The sequence below is a fragment of the Nematostella vectensis genome, chromosome 9, assembly GCF_932526225.1.
Source record: "Nematostella vectensis chromosome 9, jaNemVect1.1, whole genome shotgun sequence".
NCBI classification, from domain to species: Eukaryota; Metazoa; Cnidaria; class Anthozoa; order Actiniaria; family Edwardsiidae; genus Nematostella; species Nematostella vectensis.
The window spans coordinates 10,951,279-10,969,848 of NC_064042.1; the positions used below are offsets into that span (position 1 = coordinate 10,951,279).

Consider the following 18,570-nt stretch of genomic DNA (forward strand, 5'->3'; position numbering starts at 1 on the left):
AATCTTAATCTTGTCGGACACTAAACCCTTGAAATTAACTATAATTTTTTTCCCAATAAATACCATTTCCGCGATTTACTGAAAACTTCTGCGAAAGTTTGCGCAAAGCACTAGAACTGATCTATTATTATCCGTTTGCTAGGAAAACACATGGAGAATATTCCAGCACCGGAAATGCTCCGTTCTAGAGTTAATGGTAAAATAGAAAGCCCGACAGACAAGGATTTCATGGTGGGTTTTAAAACAAAGAATGAAATGGCCATATTATTTATACGAAAAGCCCGATTGTAGGCATCAAATTATTCAGCTGTTTTTCAAAGGCGGCTCGGTTTATTACGCATGTGAGCATACTCAAAACCATCAATCGCTGAATGTTTCTCTTTGTTGCTTCTTTACTGTGCATTATCTAGCTATTCTTGACTTCATTATAATTCGTTTCCTATGGCTTTTAGCAAAGGTAAGCTACTTCGTAAAGTATTTTCATTTGTTTATGCGAAGGCAAATAATTGCAACTAGCATAGTATTGTACTGGTAGATGAACTAAAAACTCAATAATTTTTCAACATTTCGTCGCGAATCATAGTAAATTACATAGTAAATTACCTCCACTTGTTCTTTGGGAAATAAGTTCCTGTCACTTAGCATTGTTCATGGTAAAGATCTCAAATGTACCAAATACCTCGATGTTTATAGCGTAATGAGGAATATTTCGGAGCCAAAAGAGCAGCTAGCGAAAATTGTAACTCCGCGAAATGTTTGTCAATAGGACTCCTGCACGTTTCACCACTTGAGATCAGTGGTGACATTTTGTTGACGCGTGTAAGCGATAGTCTAATTCATGTTGAGCTTCCATTTCCAGAGATTGGATTTTCCTCGCCGTAGGATGTCGAGGTGCGTGTTTGCAAAGCAGATGCCATTGAGCGCAATCTCGTCGACGACATGAATTCTCCCGGCCGGACCCCCTCGCGCCGCACAAGCGAGCGAAGCGCGCGGGAAAAATCGCGCTTCAAAAACGTGTACAGTATCGGGTTAACAAACGCCACAGCAAAACGGAGAAAGTCAAGAGCGTCTAGGAGCTCATACGGTAACATGGCGTGATGGCCGGTGTAAAACATTATAGCCATTATGTACCAGGAGGACCAGCAAACGGTGAACACAGACAGCATAAGCGCGAAGATCGAGATGGCGCGCGCTTCAGTGGCGACTGGCGGGCGTTGTGATGACGATCTTGGATAGTTCTGCATCCGTATTTCTTTGATTTGCCGATGGACGACCACAAACATGCGAGCATAGCTTATCATCATGATCACCAAGGGAAGGAGAAAAAAGAACACGGCGCCGAAAACGTTATAGATTGCAGCGTACAGGAGGCGGTTCTTAGACGGCGTTTCTACGAAGTACTCGTTGGGGTTTTGCCAGGCAAGGGGTATGAGCGCGACGAAAAGCGATATCAACCAAACTCCGGACACCAAATAAAGCACTCTTGCGGCGGTCACGATGTGTATATACTTCATGGGAAACATAACGTATATATATCGTTCAAGTGTGGTGGCGAAAATATGGGTCATCTCGGAGACTCCTTGCAGACGGTATAAAATAGTACCTGCGGCGCATACTTGACTGTTCCTTTGTAACATCAGGGCATTGCAGCTGATATTCAAAGGGATGCCAAGTACCCCCACCATCAGATCACTGATGGAAAGGCTGACCAGGAGGCTATTGGTTTTAGTTTGCAGGTACTCTCGCGTGAAGAAAAGGTAGATCACGATAGAGTTCACGCCGACGATCAGCATACTAAGCACTATCAGCGCTCCGTCGAACGCTGGATTAAATAGCCCAGCTTCTCCAGAGGGCGGCAGTTGAGCCGAAGAGTTCACAGTCGCATTCATGACGAGAGAGAAAAAGACTCAACAAGCCTTGACCTGGTACTCTTTATATCAACGACGTGTCGGCACTTCCCTTCAATTTGAAAGGCTGTTCACGAATTACCTGGTTGTGCTGATTTCATAGCGCACCTGGTCCAATATTGCGCCTTTCTTGCGCCAAAGAGTGCTTTACCAAAGGGTCTTGGCTTAGATGCATTAAGCTCGCGGGTCGAAGTGATCTGAGTCTACCGTACGGGCTTGATGGTTATTATAGAGCTGTTATCCATGAAACCGACTTCGAGGCTCCGATAAATATATTAATCCTAAATGATTTTAATTTCAACGGGCGCTGCTTGTATATTGGCGCAAAAGCAACAAAGCGAGCTTCAACCAATCACACGCCATTGACGTCATAGCTGTGGGTTTTAAGAGCGCGCATTCTGATTGGCTGGTACGCTCAAGAGAAATGATATCGTAACCGATGGCTACACCACCAGGGAAGTACAGATTATAGAAGAAAACTCGTTTTGCTTTGAATGTGCATTATCTGTCAGGTCGTCGACGCAAAATGGATACGAACTTATCATCATTGTTTTTATTCACACGGCAAATTACATTAGCTAAAGTAATTCAATGCAGACTACTTGCGTGCGAGGGAAATCCAATATACCTAGGACTGAAAATCACAATGGGAGTATGTGACCATCTTAATAAAGAAAACTGACAAACATAATTTCCCTTTGTAGAGCAAAAACAAATACAGTCGCTCCTGAGAAAACTGCAAAACGACACGAATGTTCCAAGCGGATATTTTTGTTAAACATTATTTTCGGGCTTCGCATTCACAGCAAAGACAATTAGTTATGACTAGGGAATTTCCGAACTAGAAAAATACACAATACAAAAGTAATATTTTGCTTTAAACGTTGTGTTAACGGTTTCTTGGGGTATCGGCGGCTGATAAGGACACAAGAAAAGTAATCGGGGTCCAAATGGACAGTGTAGATGCAGATGAGATCTCCTATACTAAAAGCAAACAAGCTATGAAAACGCTAAAAAAGGATGTACTTTTTTCAATCAAAATTGCCAAAATAAGCGATTGAAGGTACAATAGTGTAGAATAAATTTCACAACGTAATGCGGATATTAGCTCTGTAAATCAAGCTTTACAGCATTAAATGCTTGCCTTGAACTACTTTACCGCCAAAATACAACGGGCGCTGCACAAGAGACAAGCGTGCAATCAAATTCAGCTCAGATGCAATCAAATTCAGCTCCGAAAGTGACATAAGTCAAGGAAAAGCTGTGAGCGTAAACAGTAGCAAAAGCACTATTTAGCCAGTATGTGACGCCTCCTTTAAATAAACATGGGATAGTCAAGCTGAACAAGTAAATTTATGGAAAGTTTTGGCACGGGGAGGTACGCGGAGTGTCGTAATTGATAAAAGAAATAATACCCTTGGTAAATAGAAAGATTCAGTGTAGAAGCTAGTTATTTGAGCCATAAAGGACGCGCAAACGAAATAACATACCTTCATCAAGCAGAAAATTGAAATTGATCCTAGTTACTCGCTTTGCAGATTAACAAAAATAAAGGGAAATTCTCATCCTTTCAAAGGGTTTACTTTTCGATGGAATAGAAAAAGATAGAGAAAGAAAAACGAGTTTTATACAATCAAGCTCTCAGCGTGATCCAAAGGCTTTGTTAATATAAGAGGGAAAGTGTGAGGTCAATAGCAGTGGCTATAATGGGTGCTTCACATTTCACGCTGGCTATTAAAAATTGAGGAAAATCAAGTACGTGATGAGGATTAGAAACAAGAGACTCAAATGCGAGTCGCAAAAAACACGAAGTGCAATAAATATCAGAAAAAGCAGTGGGGCAAAGGATAGCTAGTACAGGGCTTAAACTAATAACATTGTCATCTTGCTTCCCAAAGCTAAATGCCGCGTAATATTTAAAACTTTACAGCGCTTCCGCAGGCTATATAAAGTGTTCCTTTGCTTGCATTGGATAACTGGCATGTTAGTTACCCACGCAGCCGATATAAACAAAATCTGTAGTTTAATACTACACCCCCTAGAAACCCTATATCCCGAAGGACGCCTGAAATAGCCGGTAAGCTTAGAGAAAATGGGTTCTTTAAGTGGGGCTATTATGATTTTACGAGAATATCGGTAATTGGATCGGCGAAGTTCTACCCCCTGAAATGCGACGGAAGGCTGAGCCGATTAAAGAATTCGATTTTTTTTATTGCAAATTCTGTGCTACTCAAACAATCGACCGCTAAATTAATGGCACATTGAAACATACCCATGGTGTGCGAAATATAACCCACCGTTTGTCTGCGTTAAAAGGAGGTTCAAATAGGTACAAAAGATGCCCCAGTGGTGTTCAGAACAGTCGTTCTTGATTATAGAACATGTTGGAGAGTTCAAAAGTAAATATTAAATGGAATAATCAGGCTTGCCAAATCATTTTTCAAGGTAAATTAGCCTATTTTTTTACATCGAAAAGATAAAATAAGAATTATTTTCATACAGCAAGATGTTGCAAACCTTAAACGCAAATCAAAAACCATAAAGGAATTTTATTTATGCTGCCTTGATATTATCTATTTGTAGAAGTCGCATTCCTCGCTTGCTTTCACTTTCTCGCCTTTTTGCGCTTTTATTTTCGAGCACTTGAATATTTTGCATCCGTAATAATATATTATGTCACAATTTGTACGCGTGTGTAAATTATCAACCTTTTCGTATATTAGTACCATGACCCAGCCTCCATTTGACATGCCTAAAATTAATATTTTATATTAACATGTCATTATCATTACATCCACGATCTAATATTGCGACTTCTTCGTTGTGTCCTGAAAAATTTAACTGAACACTTTTTTAATGGCTGTTACCTAATGAGTCTGTAATCTTGGAGAATACAGTAAACAGTGAGCGCCCCCTCCCTCAGATACCCAGACTACAAGAGACAGACCTTCTAAACCACTTTAAGAAGGCAAATTACTCCGCCATTTTACGCTCCAGCACAAAATTAGGTCACAAGAATCTCGATTGTCATCGGCTTTTTTAACCGAGTGACTGGAATATCTTCAATGAAATATTATCAACGCGTATCAATTTTATCAAATATTATATAAAAATGATGTGCCAGACTTATCCGTGGATGGTTGAAGTCTTCTTGCGAACAGACTGCCGTATGTCCATATGTAAACAAAACAAACAACTGACCGTCGATATTCTTTAATTGCCACGGGAGTGTTGGAAACAATGTAGACGCTGGAATGCTCAAGAAACCAGATTCAAACATGAAAAGGGTACACCAGTTTAATAAATGGCTAAATAGCTACCAAATTCATGAGTATCAACGAAAAACATCGACAAACAAAAAAACACCGAATTCGATGACAGAACAAAGCATGTTTTTGCAACCCGAAAGAAACTTTCAAAGAAGATGTCTTTTTTGTTTACAACTGAAAAAGATACACAAAAATAAATCAAGGGGCATCCTCACGTAATATTTATGAGGTCGTATTAACATATTTTGCAAATGATGTAAAAATATCAACAGTAAATCTGGGGATTTTATCTACTGAAGTAGTTTATCATTCAAAGTCGAAAAATAATCAGGGATAACGATGTTTGATCATAACAAATATGACGACAAAGAAAGGAAATAATTGACGAGATATATTGGTTTATATAAACAAAGCAATTTAACAGAAATTTTAAAACTTGTTATGGTTTCGGCGTGTATCAAGCATCAAGCTTTGCCCGGATAATACCGATCTTTCCTAAATCAGATCTAATTTTCAATCCTTAACGTCACAAACATCGGTCCGGACCACTCTTCATTCAAGAAGATGTTTAGGTGAAACGATAAAAAGACAAGCAAAAATATACGGAGTGAAAAAAAAAAATAGCTTTTAGAAAAAGAAAATTGGGCGGGCATAATCTAATAGTTGATGCATATTAATAAATAAACTGTGAATGGTTTTCTGTGTAAAATAGATGCAACAATGAACAGCATGTGGGTAAGAATTGGTATTAAGCTCGGCAAGTAGTTTTCTTTATTTAATCATTCAAATTTTGTTGTTGTTATCTGTAATTAGTGGCGCTGAAAACTCTAAAAGCACTCAAAGAAAAAAGGTCATTGTTGTCCATGATTGTTTAATAAAGATTATCACAATCCATTTTTTTACTTTGAAAAGGTCTGACAAGGACGAAAGAGAGGACAGCTTTTTTAAACATGTGAGATTTGCAGATTGAACAAAAAGAGAGCAAGGACCACTGTCGATCCTTCCGGGCCAATAAGAGGAAACAGCTCACGATGATTGGCATCCGCAAACAAAGTCTATTGTAAGCTTTTCTGGACAACATCATCTGTACCTGACTGCTTGACTTGATACTCAAACCTCAAATAGCGAAACGCGATGAGCGAGATACTTGAAAATGTCGAGAAGGTATTGATACGACGATTGAAAATGAACTGCCTTATCATGAGTTTGCACGGAAGCATTTTTCAACTAAAAGGGATTTTCCTAAAGCTCAAAATGACGAAACATTGAGAGCAAGAAAGGACTTAAGTTAGTTGAATACATCTTTTAGCATATTCCGTAATATCATTAGCAACAACAAGAAAGTCGCTTTTGAAAATAAACATAAAACGTGCATTTTACTAAACGTACGATACTTAGCTCTCGAATTTATTTCATGGAAGAAAACAAAAAGAGTTTGCGAGGAAAAGTGTTACGTTGTGTTCAGAAATAAAGTTAAACAAGTAATAAAGTACTAAATCTAATCTGCGATCAAGATTCTCGGGGAATTATCTGAAGTAGATCTCTTTTATCCGTTTACTCACTCGAGTACTCTTGTCTCTAAAGCAGAAAAAAATACCCTTAAGTTTAAGAGCACTTCAGATTTTCAAAAGAGAGTAAAAATTCTAATTTTGTTTCGACGCACTTCCGTATTATCCAAAGCGGATGGGTAAATTTTTTTGGCAGAGCCATGAAAATTAGGATAAGTGCATTTTTAGTATAAGTGTTTATGAAAAGTGAATCAAAATCCTTTTGATATTTCCTTGCTTGGAAACGATTAGCGGAAATAGCAACACCTATAATATGATCTTTGTTTTCTAATTATTCAATTGTTAGAATAAGTCCTTGTCCTTGACTCTAAATTTACCATCTTTCCAGAAACAAGTTGTTTGAATAAGCTCACAGAATATTAATTAGCTGAAATTATTATGTAATTTTGTATGAATTAACTTAAAAAAAACTGGATGTTTCAAGAGAGCATATAAACAAACCCATACTCTCTTGTGTTTTATGTTTTGAATAAAAAAATATTTTTTTTCAATTGGCAATTAAATAAAACCTCCCCTTAGTATTCATTTCTTGGCATATTCTAAGGAAGAGCAAAAAAGACACAAACATCTTTGCACCTCCAAAAATCTAATTTCTTTCGGCAAATGGCAGCAAGGAACTAACACAATCTTACGACAAAACTTTAGCGATTACAAGGCATACGATACAAATCTTATAAGGATTGGGATTGGAGTGAGCAGAAATTGAATATGTTTGGATCGCGATACTTTGAAACTGATATGAAAATATCATCAGTGACGCGATAGATGGAAGATAAAAGGAAATCGGAAATTTACGACTACCTTAATTAATCGGCTGACTTCTATTCAGCGACCACTATACAAAGTCTCAAAGTATTTGCATTTTCACTATAATATTTTTATTTAGACAACTTTTTAAGTGGTCGACCTCCAAGCGAGGGTGACAACATAGAAGAGGTACCACTGTAGTTTTAAGAGTCCAGATGAATTCTTAGGGGCACGAGAAAAGGATGGAAAATTCTTCAGGAATATTTCCCTGCCATTATCTCGATAGAAAAAATAGGAGACAAGTCTTCCTTTTTATTCCGTTTCATTCGTACAAAAAGAAATTCACAGAAATTAAATTCAAGCTCTAGAGTGTTTTATAGCTATCAATGGATAACATGATTTCTGTAATTCTGTGCAAAAAAATAATAAAATAATAAAAGTTAATTGCTTATAGCAGTTCCTCACAATAAACAGATTTTTCTAATTATTTCATTTCCTCTTATTTTTCTTAAAATCTTGCTGGGCTATCGTTACTTAGTAACACGTAAAAGGCAATTTTCTCAAATCTTCAAAACAAAAAAAAAGACCAAACCACAATCAAAGACAACAAATTCATTACCAGCGAATTGCGTATGCGCATTTTGGCAAGGTCTATCTCGAGGCTAATTTTGCAAATATTCTTCATAGAATCGCGCTAACAAGGTCATAAGTCTTTACAGATAAGAAGCTTTAGAATAATCATAAATACGATAGGCAAACTGCTTCCGCCACTCAATCAAACAGAAGTACTAAAGGCTTAGCATTGAAACGAAAAATTACTTCGAAAATGACAAATTCGAAAAATGGGCACATTGACTTTTCGGCTCAGCATAGTGAAATACCATAATTAGAGTGATAAAGTGATCTTGATAAGTCGTATATACAAAAATGTTAAATCAAATGTTTGAAAGCAAGGGTTGATTAACAAATTTTTGCTCTATTTTCTCGCACAACTTAAACCATCAAGGAAAAAGGGATAACGAGAATCGCGTCTGCACAAGTCAGCCTTAAATGCATTTTCACAATTTCACCTGAATGTTTCTAAAACGTTAATGCAGGCGCATGGGCAAATAGTTCTTCTTAGTCATTTTGTAAATGACAACGCGCTCAATAACTCTTCCGCAAGGACGAAATAAGTTTAATCAACTCAAAGTAAGGGAAAAAATATAATTTGAAAGTATTACGAATACCATTCCTGCAAAGGAACAAAACAGTCCCTTTTAATGTACTAAAGTACGAGAAATATATAACAAGTCTATAACACAGAACTAATCAAGTAGGATCCCCTCGCGATCTTTGCTTAGATTGAATGGGCTCCTCGCAGTCTGTAACGATTAGGGGAATTCCATATCGAATAAAGCCCTATTTGACGGAATATTAGCCGAACGTTTAGCTAAAGCACACAACCTCAAACCAGGATTTAGTAAGCAGACATGTTGTCTAGAATGTATTAGAGAAATGTCACCGAGGAGTCGAAAAATGAAACAAAAATGGCAAGGGATATCATCCATCCAAAGAGGGTACCATGCTTTTATCCCACTATTGTCAAGTGTAATGTTATTTGGAGCTCTTCAAATGGAATGGATAGGAAAAAGACGCAAGGACGATATATTAGATAGAACATGTTGTTCGTCGAACAACGCTTTTCCATATTTACCGAAATCTGACAAAACCATTTTATCCACAATTCTTCATCAATCGGATATTGGATTAACTCGAAACCAATTTTTGTAAATATAGCACGCGTAGCAAGGGACGTGGGGGCAGCGAAGACTAAGGGCACTCAATAGCTTCCCTTTGTCCTTGACATTGCCGTGGGCTGGATAAAACCGCACGCACGTATCGAGGGTGCTCATAGCAAGCAGAGTCACGCATATTGTGTGAACCTTCCCATCACCCGCCGAACATCCCGTGTTTCTTTACCAGTCACTCCCCCCCCCCCCCCCCCCCCCCACACACACACACACACACACACACACCTAACGGAATACTGAACACTGAACATTATTGCTGAAACAATTACAGTCGATCCTCTATTAAGCGGTCACCCTCGGGACTTAGCTTAGTGACCGCTTAATAGAGGTTAACCGCTTAATAGAGGTTTCGCTATTTTCGCCCCTAAATTAGCGTAAATCGGGCTGTCATTATATGTAAGAACTTTTTATTATAATAAACAACAGTAACAATCATGTTAGCCCTAAGACGGGGCCTGGTGCATTCCAATTTCATCCAGAAATGTTTGAAATCGCCTAGTCAGTTTGTTTTTGCCTATACGGCTCTGTGGCTTTGCCCAATTCTATGGGCATGAGCTACTTTCGCTGGCGTTATGTAAAGTAAATGAGTGCGTTAAGGTGATGTTACACGCGTCGTTTCCGTCGATATCCGTCATTAAGCGTTTGCGCGATTTTGGAAGTCGAATAAAAAACTCGCAGTGCGTTGCCGTACCCAAAAACTCACAAATCTGACCCAGTTGCATTCATTCGGGGATACCATGAATACATGACTGAGTGGGAACCAGCACTAGAAGATGTTTACAAACTTATGCGGGAACCAACTAACATAAAGGATCCGAATGCTGTTGCAATCGTAAGAGAAAAAGCCGACAAAACAGTGATGGATGGAGACGGTCACCCGAATACTCTAGTTGACGATTACGAAGTTATCAGGCATATTCCCAAACTGATGTCAACGTGGGTTACCAAATATCTCAAAAGACCTACGAACTGTGAGAAAGTCGTAGTCAAAGGGAAGTGGGTGGACAGAGGTGGTGGCTATGGACTCGAGATTCCTTGTGAATACATATTTGAAGGTGACCGCTCAATAGAGGTCAAATTTACAGTAAACATAAGGGGGAAAATTCGGGACTTTGGTAAATGACCGTTGAATAAAGGGGGGCCGCTCAATAGAGGGCCGCTTAATAGAGGTTCGACTGTATTACTGAAACATTATTATATTATTACTGAAACCTAAACATTTTTGCTACCAATCCACCCTGCTCACACAAAATGTTTGCCCCTAACAACATTTCTTTTACTCAAGCCACCCTTTCACTTATGCACCGCCCTTCCACCCCTACCCACCCTTCGACCCATACACCACCCTTCCAACCTTCCCAGCCTTAAACCACCCTCACAGCACCCTTCCAGCCCTACACCACCCTTGCTCTTATGCACCGCCCTTTCACCCTCACACCACCCTTGCTCTCACCTGAGAGTACCACTAAAAAGACATGCCAGGAAGAGTCCAGGAATCCCATAAAGTTCTCCAAGTACGTGCATTACAAAGTACGGTAGGATCTGGAAAGCAGTGTAAAAAGTAAGAGGGCGATACAAGTTAAAGGGGAATTGCAAGCAACCGAGCGTGTGAATCAAAGGCCTTTTAAAGTTTGATTTGCGAAAGTCAAGATTTCAGAAGTGCCTGAAAGCTAGCGGATAGGGGTCAGCTCAACTTATGGGGAAAGGGGCGGGAATTGTTAGAGGGGTTATGAGAGAAGAATGGAGGCAGATGATAAGAGGGAAGATTAAAAAAAAGTTCAAAGGAATAACGAAAGGGTTAAGTACTAGAGCTGAGCAATTTTCGGCGAGAAGGTGGAGAATTTTGAGCAATGAAGTAATAAATGGAATGTCACATTGGAAAGAGGAAGTAAAGTCAAAGACTTAATGGATCTAGACTTGAAAAACTCCTAAAATGACTCCAAAAATCCGAGTTAAAAAAATCGGAAGACGATGGATGAGTAAAGGGCCAACTTAGAGCATAAAACTGGAAAATGTATTTTTTATGGGAAAACATTATGGTGTCCACTTGTGTCTATACATGGAAAGTCGTTTAAAAAAAGTATATAAATACATACAAAATAAATAGAAAATTACGTTGTAAAGATGTGAAAGAAGACCAAACTTTAAATGAAATATTGTTAGACAAATAAATCTTTATCCAAAAAATACTGATGAAAATTATAAGATGTACAGATTGAAACAATAACGAAGGAGTGCCTATTTTTAAACCAGGCTCCTCTTACCTGGTCACCACTAGAAATTACTTTAAGTGACTTTGGATCACAATTGTGGTAGAATGCGTAGATCACACAGCCACACATAGCACACAGCGACACCGCCAGAATACTCAAGGGAAGGTTAATCCATACAGACCTGTGTTCAACGGAAAAGGTTTGACATGAGTTAGCATTAGAAAACACCAAAGGTCAGTGTCATCTTGCTAGTAACAAGGCAGCAGAGGATGCAAGACCATAAAGGTTGGTTCTCATTAGGATGCAAGTGGGTGGTATGGGGTGTGTAGAGTGGGTAGTATGGGGTGTGTAGAGTGGGTGGTATGGGGTGCGTAGAGTGGGTAGTATGGGGTGTGTAGAGTGGGTGGTATGGGGTGTGTAGAGTGGGTGGTATGGGGTGTGTAGAGTGGGTAGTATGGGGTGTGTAGAGTGGGTAGTATGGGGTGTGTAGAGTGGGTAGTATGGGGTGTGTAGAGTGGGTAGTATGGGGTGTGTAGAGTGGGTAGTATGGGGTGTGTAGAGTAAGTAATATGGGGTGTGTAGAGTGGGTAGTATGGGGTGTGTAGAGTGGGTGGTATGGGGTGTGTAGAGTGGGTGGTATGGGGTGTGTAGAGTGGGTGGTATGGGGTGTAGAGTGGGTGGTATTGGGTGTGTAGAGTGGGTAGTATGGGGTGTGTAGAGTGGGTAGTATGGGGTGTGTAGAGTGGGTGGTATGGGGTGTGTAGAGTGGGTGGTATGGGGTGTAGAGTGGGTAGTATGGGGTGTGCAGAGTGGGTAGTATGGGGTGTGTAGAGTGGGTAATATAGGGTGTGTAGAGTGGGTGGTATGGGGTGTGTAGAGTGGGTAATATGGGGTGTGTAGAGTGGGTAGTATGGGGTGTGTAGAGTGGGTAGTATGGGGTGTGTAGAGTAGGTAGTATGGGGTGTGTAGAGTGGGTAGTATGGGGTGTGTAGAGTGGGTAGTATGGGGTGTGTAGAGTGGTAAGATGGGGTGTGTAGAGTGGGTAGTATGGGGTGTGTAGAGTGGGTAGTATGGGGTGTGTAGAGTGGGTAGTATGGGGTGTGTAGAGTGGTAAGATGGGGTGTGTAGAGTGGGTAGTATGGGGTGTGTAGAGTGGGTGGTATGGGGTGTGCAGAGTGGGTAGTATGGGGTGTGTAGAGTGGGTAGTATGGGGTGTAGAGTGGGTGGTATGGGGTGTGTAGAGTGGGTAGTATGGGGTGTGTAGAGTGGGTAATATGGGGTGTGTAGAGTGGGTAGTATGGGGTGTGTAGAGTGGGTGGCATGGGGTGTGTAGAGTGGGTAGCATGGGGTGTGTAGAGTGGGTAGTATGGGGTGTGTAGAGTGGGTAGTATGGGGTGCGTAGAGTGGGTGGTATGGGGTGCGTAGAGTGGGTAGTATGGGGTGCGTAGAGTGGGTGGTATGGGGTGCGTAGAGTGGGTAGTATGGGGTGTGTAGAGTGGGTGGTATGGGGTGTGTAGAGTGGGTAATATGGGGTGTGTAGAGTGGGTAATATGGGGTGTGTAGAGTGGGTAATATGGGGTGTGTAGAGTGGGTGGTATGGGGTGTGTAGAGTGGGTAGTATGGGGTGTGTAGAGTGGGTAGTATGGGGTGTGTAGAGTGGGTGGTATGGGGTGTGTAGAGTGGGTGGTATGGGGTGTGTAGAGTGGGTGGTATGGGGTGTGTAGAGTGGGTAGTATGGGGTGTGTAGAGTAGGTAGTATGGGGTGTAGAGTGGGTGGTATGGGGTGTGTAGAGTGGGTAATATGGGGTGTGTAGAGTGGGTGGTATGGGGTGTGTAGAGTGGGTAGTATGGGGTGTGTAGAGTGGGTGGTATGGGGTGTGTAGAGTGGGTAGTATGGGGTGTGTAGAGTGGGTGGTATGGGGTGTAGAGTGGGTAGTATGGGGTGTGTAGAGTGGGTGGTATGGGGTGTGTAGAGTGGATAGTATGGGGTGTGTAGAGTGGGTAATATGGGGTGTGTAGAGTGGGTAGTATCGGGTGTGTAGAGTGGGTAGTATGGGGTGTGTAGAGTGGGTAGTATGGGGTGTGTAGAGTGGGTGGTATGGGGTGTGTAGAGTGGGTAGTATGGGGTGTGTAGAGTGGGTAGTATGGGGTAAGTAGAGTGGGTAGTATCGGGTGTGTAGATTGGGTAGTATGGGGTGTGTAGAGTGGGTGGTATGGGGTGTGTAGAGTGGGTGGTGTGGGGTGTGTAGAGTGGGTGGTGTGGGGTGTGTAGAGTGGCTGGTATGGGGTGTGTAGAGTGGGTAGTATGGGGTGTGTAGAGTAGGTAGTATGGGGTGTAGAGTGGGTGGTATGGGGTGTGTAGAGGGGGTAATATGGGGTGTGTAGAGTGGGTAGTATGGGGTGTGTAGAGTGGGTAGTATGGGGTGTGTAGAGTGGGTGGTATGGGGTGTAGAGTGGGTAGTATGGGGTGTGTAGAGTGGGTAGTATGGGGTGTGTAGAGTGGGTGGTATGGGGTGTGTAGAGTGGGTAGTATGGGGTGTGTAGAGTGGGTAATATGGGGTGTGTAGAGTGGGTAGTATGGGGTGCGTAGAGTAGGTGGTATGGGGTGTGTAGAGTGGGTAATATAGGGTGTGTAGAGTGGGTAGTATCGGGTGTGTAGAGTGGGTGGTATGGGGCGTGTAGAGTGGGTAGTATGGGGTGTGTAGAGTGGGTAGTATGGGGTGTGTAGAGTGGGTAGTATGGGGTGTGTAGAGTGGGTGGTATGGGGTGTGTAGAGTGGGTGGTATGGGATGTGTAGAGTGGGTAGTATGGGGTGTGTAGAGTGGGTAATATGGGGTGTGTAGCGTGGGTGGTATGGGGTGTATAGAGTGGGTGGTATGGGGTGTGTAGAGTCGGTAGTATGGGGTGTGTAGAGTGGGTGGTATGGGGTGTAGAGTGGGTAGTATTGGGTGTGTAGAGTGGGTAGTATGGGGTGTGTAGAGTGGGTGGTATGGGGTGTGTAGAGTGGGTAGTATGGGGTGTGTAGAGTGGGTAATATGGGGTGTGTAGAGTGGGTGGTATGGGGTGTTTAGAGTGGGTGGTATGGGGTGTGTAGAGTGGGAAGTATGGGGGGTGTGTAGAGTGGGTGGTATGGGGTGTGTAGAGTGGGTGGTATGGGGTGTGTAGAGTGGGTGGTGTTGGGTGTGTAGAGTGGGTAGTATGGGGTGTAGAGTGGGTAGTATGGGGTGTGTAGAGAGGGTGGTATGGGGTGTGTAGAGTGGGTAGTATGGGGTGTGTAGAGTGGGTAGTATTAGGTTTGTAGAGTGGTGGTATGGGGTGTGTAGAGTGGGTAGTATGGGGTGTGTAGAGTGGGTAATATGGGGTGTGTAGAGTGGGTAGTATGGGGTGTAGAGTGGGTAGTATGGGGTGTGTAGAGTGGGTGGTATGGGGTGTGTAGAATGGGTGGTATGGAGTGTGTAGAGTGGGTGGTATGGGGTGTAGAGTGGGTAGTATGGGGTGTGTAGAGTGGGTGGTATGGGGTGTGTAGAGTCGGTAGTATGGGGTGTGTAGAGTGGGTGGTATGGGGTGTAGAGTGGGTAGTATGGGGTGTGTAGAGTGGGTAGTATGGGGTGTAGAGTGGGTGGTATGGGGTGTAGAGTGGATAGTATGGGGTGTGTATAGTGGGTGGTATGGGGTGTGTAGAGTGGGTGGTATGGGGTGTGTAGAGTGGGTAGTATGGGGTGTGTAGAGTGGGTAATATGGGGTGTGTAGAGTGGGTGGTATGGGGTGTGTAGAGTGGGTGGCATGGGGTGTGTAGAGTGGGTGGTATGGGGTGTAGAGTCGGTGGTATGGGGTGTGTAGAGTGGGTGGTATGGGGTGTGTAGAGTGGGTGGTATGGGGTGTGTAGAGTGGGTGGTATGGGGTGTGTAGAGTGGGTAGTATGGGGTGTAGAGTAGGTAGTATGGGGTGTGTAGAGTGGGTGGTATGGGGTGTGTAGAGTGGGTAGTATGGGGTGTGTAGAGTGGGTAGTATGGGGTGTGTAGAGTGGGTAATATGGGGTGTGTAGAGTGGGTGGTATGGGGTGTGTAGAGTGGGTGGTATGGGGTGTGTAGAGTGGGTGGTATGGGGTGTGTAGAATGGGTGGTATGGGGTGTAGAGTCGGTGGTATGGGGTGTGTAGAGTGGGTGGTATGGGGTGTGTAGAGTGGGTGGTATGGGGTGTGTAGAGTGGGTAGTATGGGGTGTAGAGTAGGTAGTATGGGGTGTGTAGAGTGGGTGGTATGGGGTGTGTAGAGTGGGTAGTATGGGGTGTGTAGAGTGGGTAGTATGGGGTGTGTAGAATGGGTGGTATGGAGTGTGTAGAGTGGGTGGTATGGGGTGAAGAGTGGGTAGTATGGGGTGTGTAGAGTGGGTGGTATGGGGTGTGTAGAGTGGGTGGTATGGGGTGTGTAGAGTGGGTGGTATGGGGTGTGTAGAGTGGGTAATATAGGGTGTGTAGAGTGGGTAGTATGGGGTGTAGAGTAGGTAGTATGGGGTGTGTAGAGTGGGTGGTATGGGGTGTGTAGAGTGGGTAGTATGGGGTGTGTAGAGTGGGTAGTATGGGGTGTGTAGAGTGGGTAGTATGGGGTGTGTAGAATGGGTGGTATGGAGTGTGTAGAGTGGGTGGTATGGGGTGTGTAGCGTGGGTGGTATGGGGTGTGTAGCGTGGGTGGTATGGGGTGTATAGAGTGGGTGGTATGGGGTGTGTAGAGTCGGTAGTATGGGGTGTGTAGAGTGGGTGGTATGGGGTGTAGAGTGGGTAGTATGGGGTGTGTAGAGTGGGTAGTATGGGGTGTGTAGAGTGGGTGGTATGGGGTGTGTAGAGTGGGTAAGATGGGGTGTGTAGAGTGGGTAATATGGGGTGTGTAGAGTGGGTGGTATGGGGTGTTTAGAGTGGGTGGTATGGGGTGTGTAGAGTGGGTAGTATGGGGGGTGTGTAGAGTGGGTGGTATGGGGTGTGTAGAGTGGGTGGTATGGGGTGTGTAGAGTGGGTGGTGTTGGGTGTGTAGAGTGGGTAGTATGGGGTGTAGAGTGGGTAGTATGGGGTGTGTAGAGAGGGTGGTATGGGGTGTGTAGAGTGGGTAGTATGGGGTGTTTAGAGTGGTGGTATGGGGTGTGTAGAGTGGGTAGTATGGGGTGTGTAGAGTGGGTAATATGGGGTGTGTAGAGTGGGTAGTATGGGGTGTAGAGTGGGTAGTATGGGGTGTGTAGAGTGGGTGGTATGGGGTGTGTAGAATGGGTGGTATGGAGTGTGTAGAGTGGGTGGTATGGGGTGTAGAGTGGGTAGTATGGGGTGTGTAGAGTGGGTGGTATGGGGTGTGTAGAGTCGGTAGTATGGGGTGTGTAGAGTGGGTGGTATGGGGTGTAGAGTGGGTAGTATGGGGTGTGTAGAGTGGGTAGTATGGGGTGTAGAGTGGGTGGTATGGGGTGTAGAGTGGATAGTATGGGGTGTGTATAGTGGGTGGTATGGGGTGTGTAGAGTGGGTAGTATGGGGTGTGTAGAGTGGGTAATATGGGGTGTGTAGAGTGGGTGGTATGGGGTGTGTAGAGTGGGTGGTATGGGGTGTGTAGAGTGGGTGGTATGGGGTGTGTAGAATGGGTGGTATGGGGTGTAGAGTCGGTGGTATGGGGTGTGTAGAGTGGGTGGTATGGGGTGTGTAGAGTGGGTGGTATGGGGTGTGTAGAGTGGGTAGTATGGGGTGTAGAGTAGGTAATATGGGGTGTGTAGAGTGGGTGGTATGGGGTGTGTAGAGTGGGTAGTATGGGGTGTGTAGAGTGGGTAGTATGGGGTGTGTAGAGTGGGTAATATGGGGTGTGTAGAGTGGGTGGTATGGGGTGTGTAGAGTGGGTGGTATGGGGTGTGTAGAGTGGGTGGTATGGGGTGTGTAGAATGGGTGGTATGGGGTGTAGAGTCGGTGGTATGGGGTGTGCAGAGTGGGTGGTATGGGGTGTGTAGAGTGGGTGGTATGGGGTGTGTAGAGTGGGTAGTATGGGGTGTAGAGTAGGTAGTATGGGGTGTGTAGAGTGGGTGGTATGGGGTGTGTAGAGTGGGTAGTATGGGGTGTGTAGAGTGGGTAGTATGGGGTGTGTAGAGTGGGTAGTATGGGGTGTGTAGAATGGGTGGTATGGAGTGTGTAGAGTGGGTGGTATGGGGTGAAGAGTGGGTAGTATGGGGTGTGTAGAGTGGGTGGTATGGGGTGTGTAGAGTGGGTGGTATGGGGTGTGTAGAGTGGGTGGTGTTGGGTGTGTAGAGTGGGTAGTATGGGGTGTAGAGTGGGTAGTATGGGGTGTGTAGAGTGGGTAGTATGGGGTGTAGAGTGGGTGGTATGGGGTGTAGAGTGGGTAGTATGGGTTGTGTAGAGTGGGTAGTATGGGGTGTGTAGAGTGGGTGGTATGGGGTGTGTAGAGTGGGTAATATGGGGTGTGTAGAGTGGGTAGTATGGGGTGTGTAGAGTGGGTAATATGGGGTGTGTAGAGAGGGTGGTATAGGGTGTGTAGAGTGGGTAGTATGGGGTGTGTAGAGTGGGTAATATGAGGTGTGTAGAGTGGTGGTATGGGGTGTGTAGAGTGGGTAGTATGGGGTGTGTAGAGTGGGTAATATGGGGTGTGTAGAGTGGGTAATATGGGGTGTGTAGAGTGGGTAATATGGGGTGTGTAGAGTGGGTAATATGGGGTGTGTAGAGTGGGTAATATGGGGTGTGTAGAGTGGGTGGTATGGGGTGTGTAGAGTGGGTGGTATGGGGTGTGTAGAGTGGGTGGTATTAGGTGTGTAGAGTGGGTATTATGGGGTGTGTAGAGTGGTAAGATGGGGTGTGTAGAGTGGGTAGTATGGGGTGTGTAGAGTGGGTAGTATGGGGTGTGTAGAGTGGGTAGTATGGGGTGTGTAGAGTGGTAAGATGGGGTGTGTAGAGTGGGTAATATGAGGTGTGTAGAGTGGTGGTATGGGGTGTGTAGAGTGGGTAGTATGGGGTGTGTAGAGTGGGTAGTATGGGGTGTGTAGAGTGGGTAGTATGGGGTGTGTAGAGTGGGTAATATGGGGTGTGTAGAGTGGGTAAT

The 18,570-nt window shown here is 43.9% G+C and overlaps 2 protein-coding genes across 3 annotated transcripts in view; both read right to left on the reverse strand.

Annotated features, from left to right (window-relative positions):
- LOC5512656 (sodium-coupled monocarboxylate transporter 1) overlaps positions 1-18,570 on the reverse strand; it is a 50,888-nt gene that overhangs the window by 16,305 nt on the left and 16,013 nt on the right. For both annotated transcript variants that reach the window (XM_048731969.1, XM_048731968.1), the window contains exons 7-8: positions 11,549-11,678; positions 10,738-10,826 (exon numbers count right to left, since the gene is read on the reverse strand). In XM_048731969.1, the coding sequence (XP_048587926.1) occupies positions 10,738-10,826; positions 11,549-11,678 (219 nt within the window). The remainder of the gene's footprint in view (positions 1-10,737; positions 10,827-11,548; positions 11,679-18,570) is intronic.
- Positions 604-3,726, reverse strand: LOC5512654 (histamine H2 receptor). The gene has a single exon (XM_032382111.2). It carries the CDS (start codon positions 1,887-1,889, stop codon positions 837-839), a length of 1,053 nt encoding a protein of 350 aa, XP_032238002.1. The 5' UTR covers positions 1,890-3,726; the 3' UTR covers positions 604-836.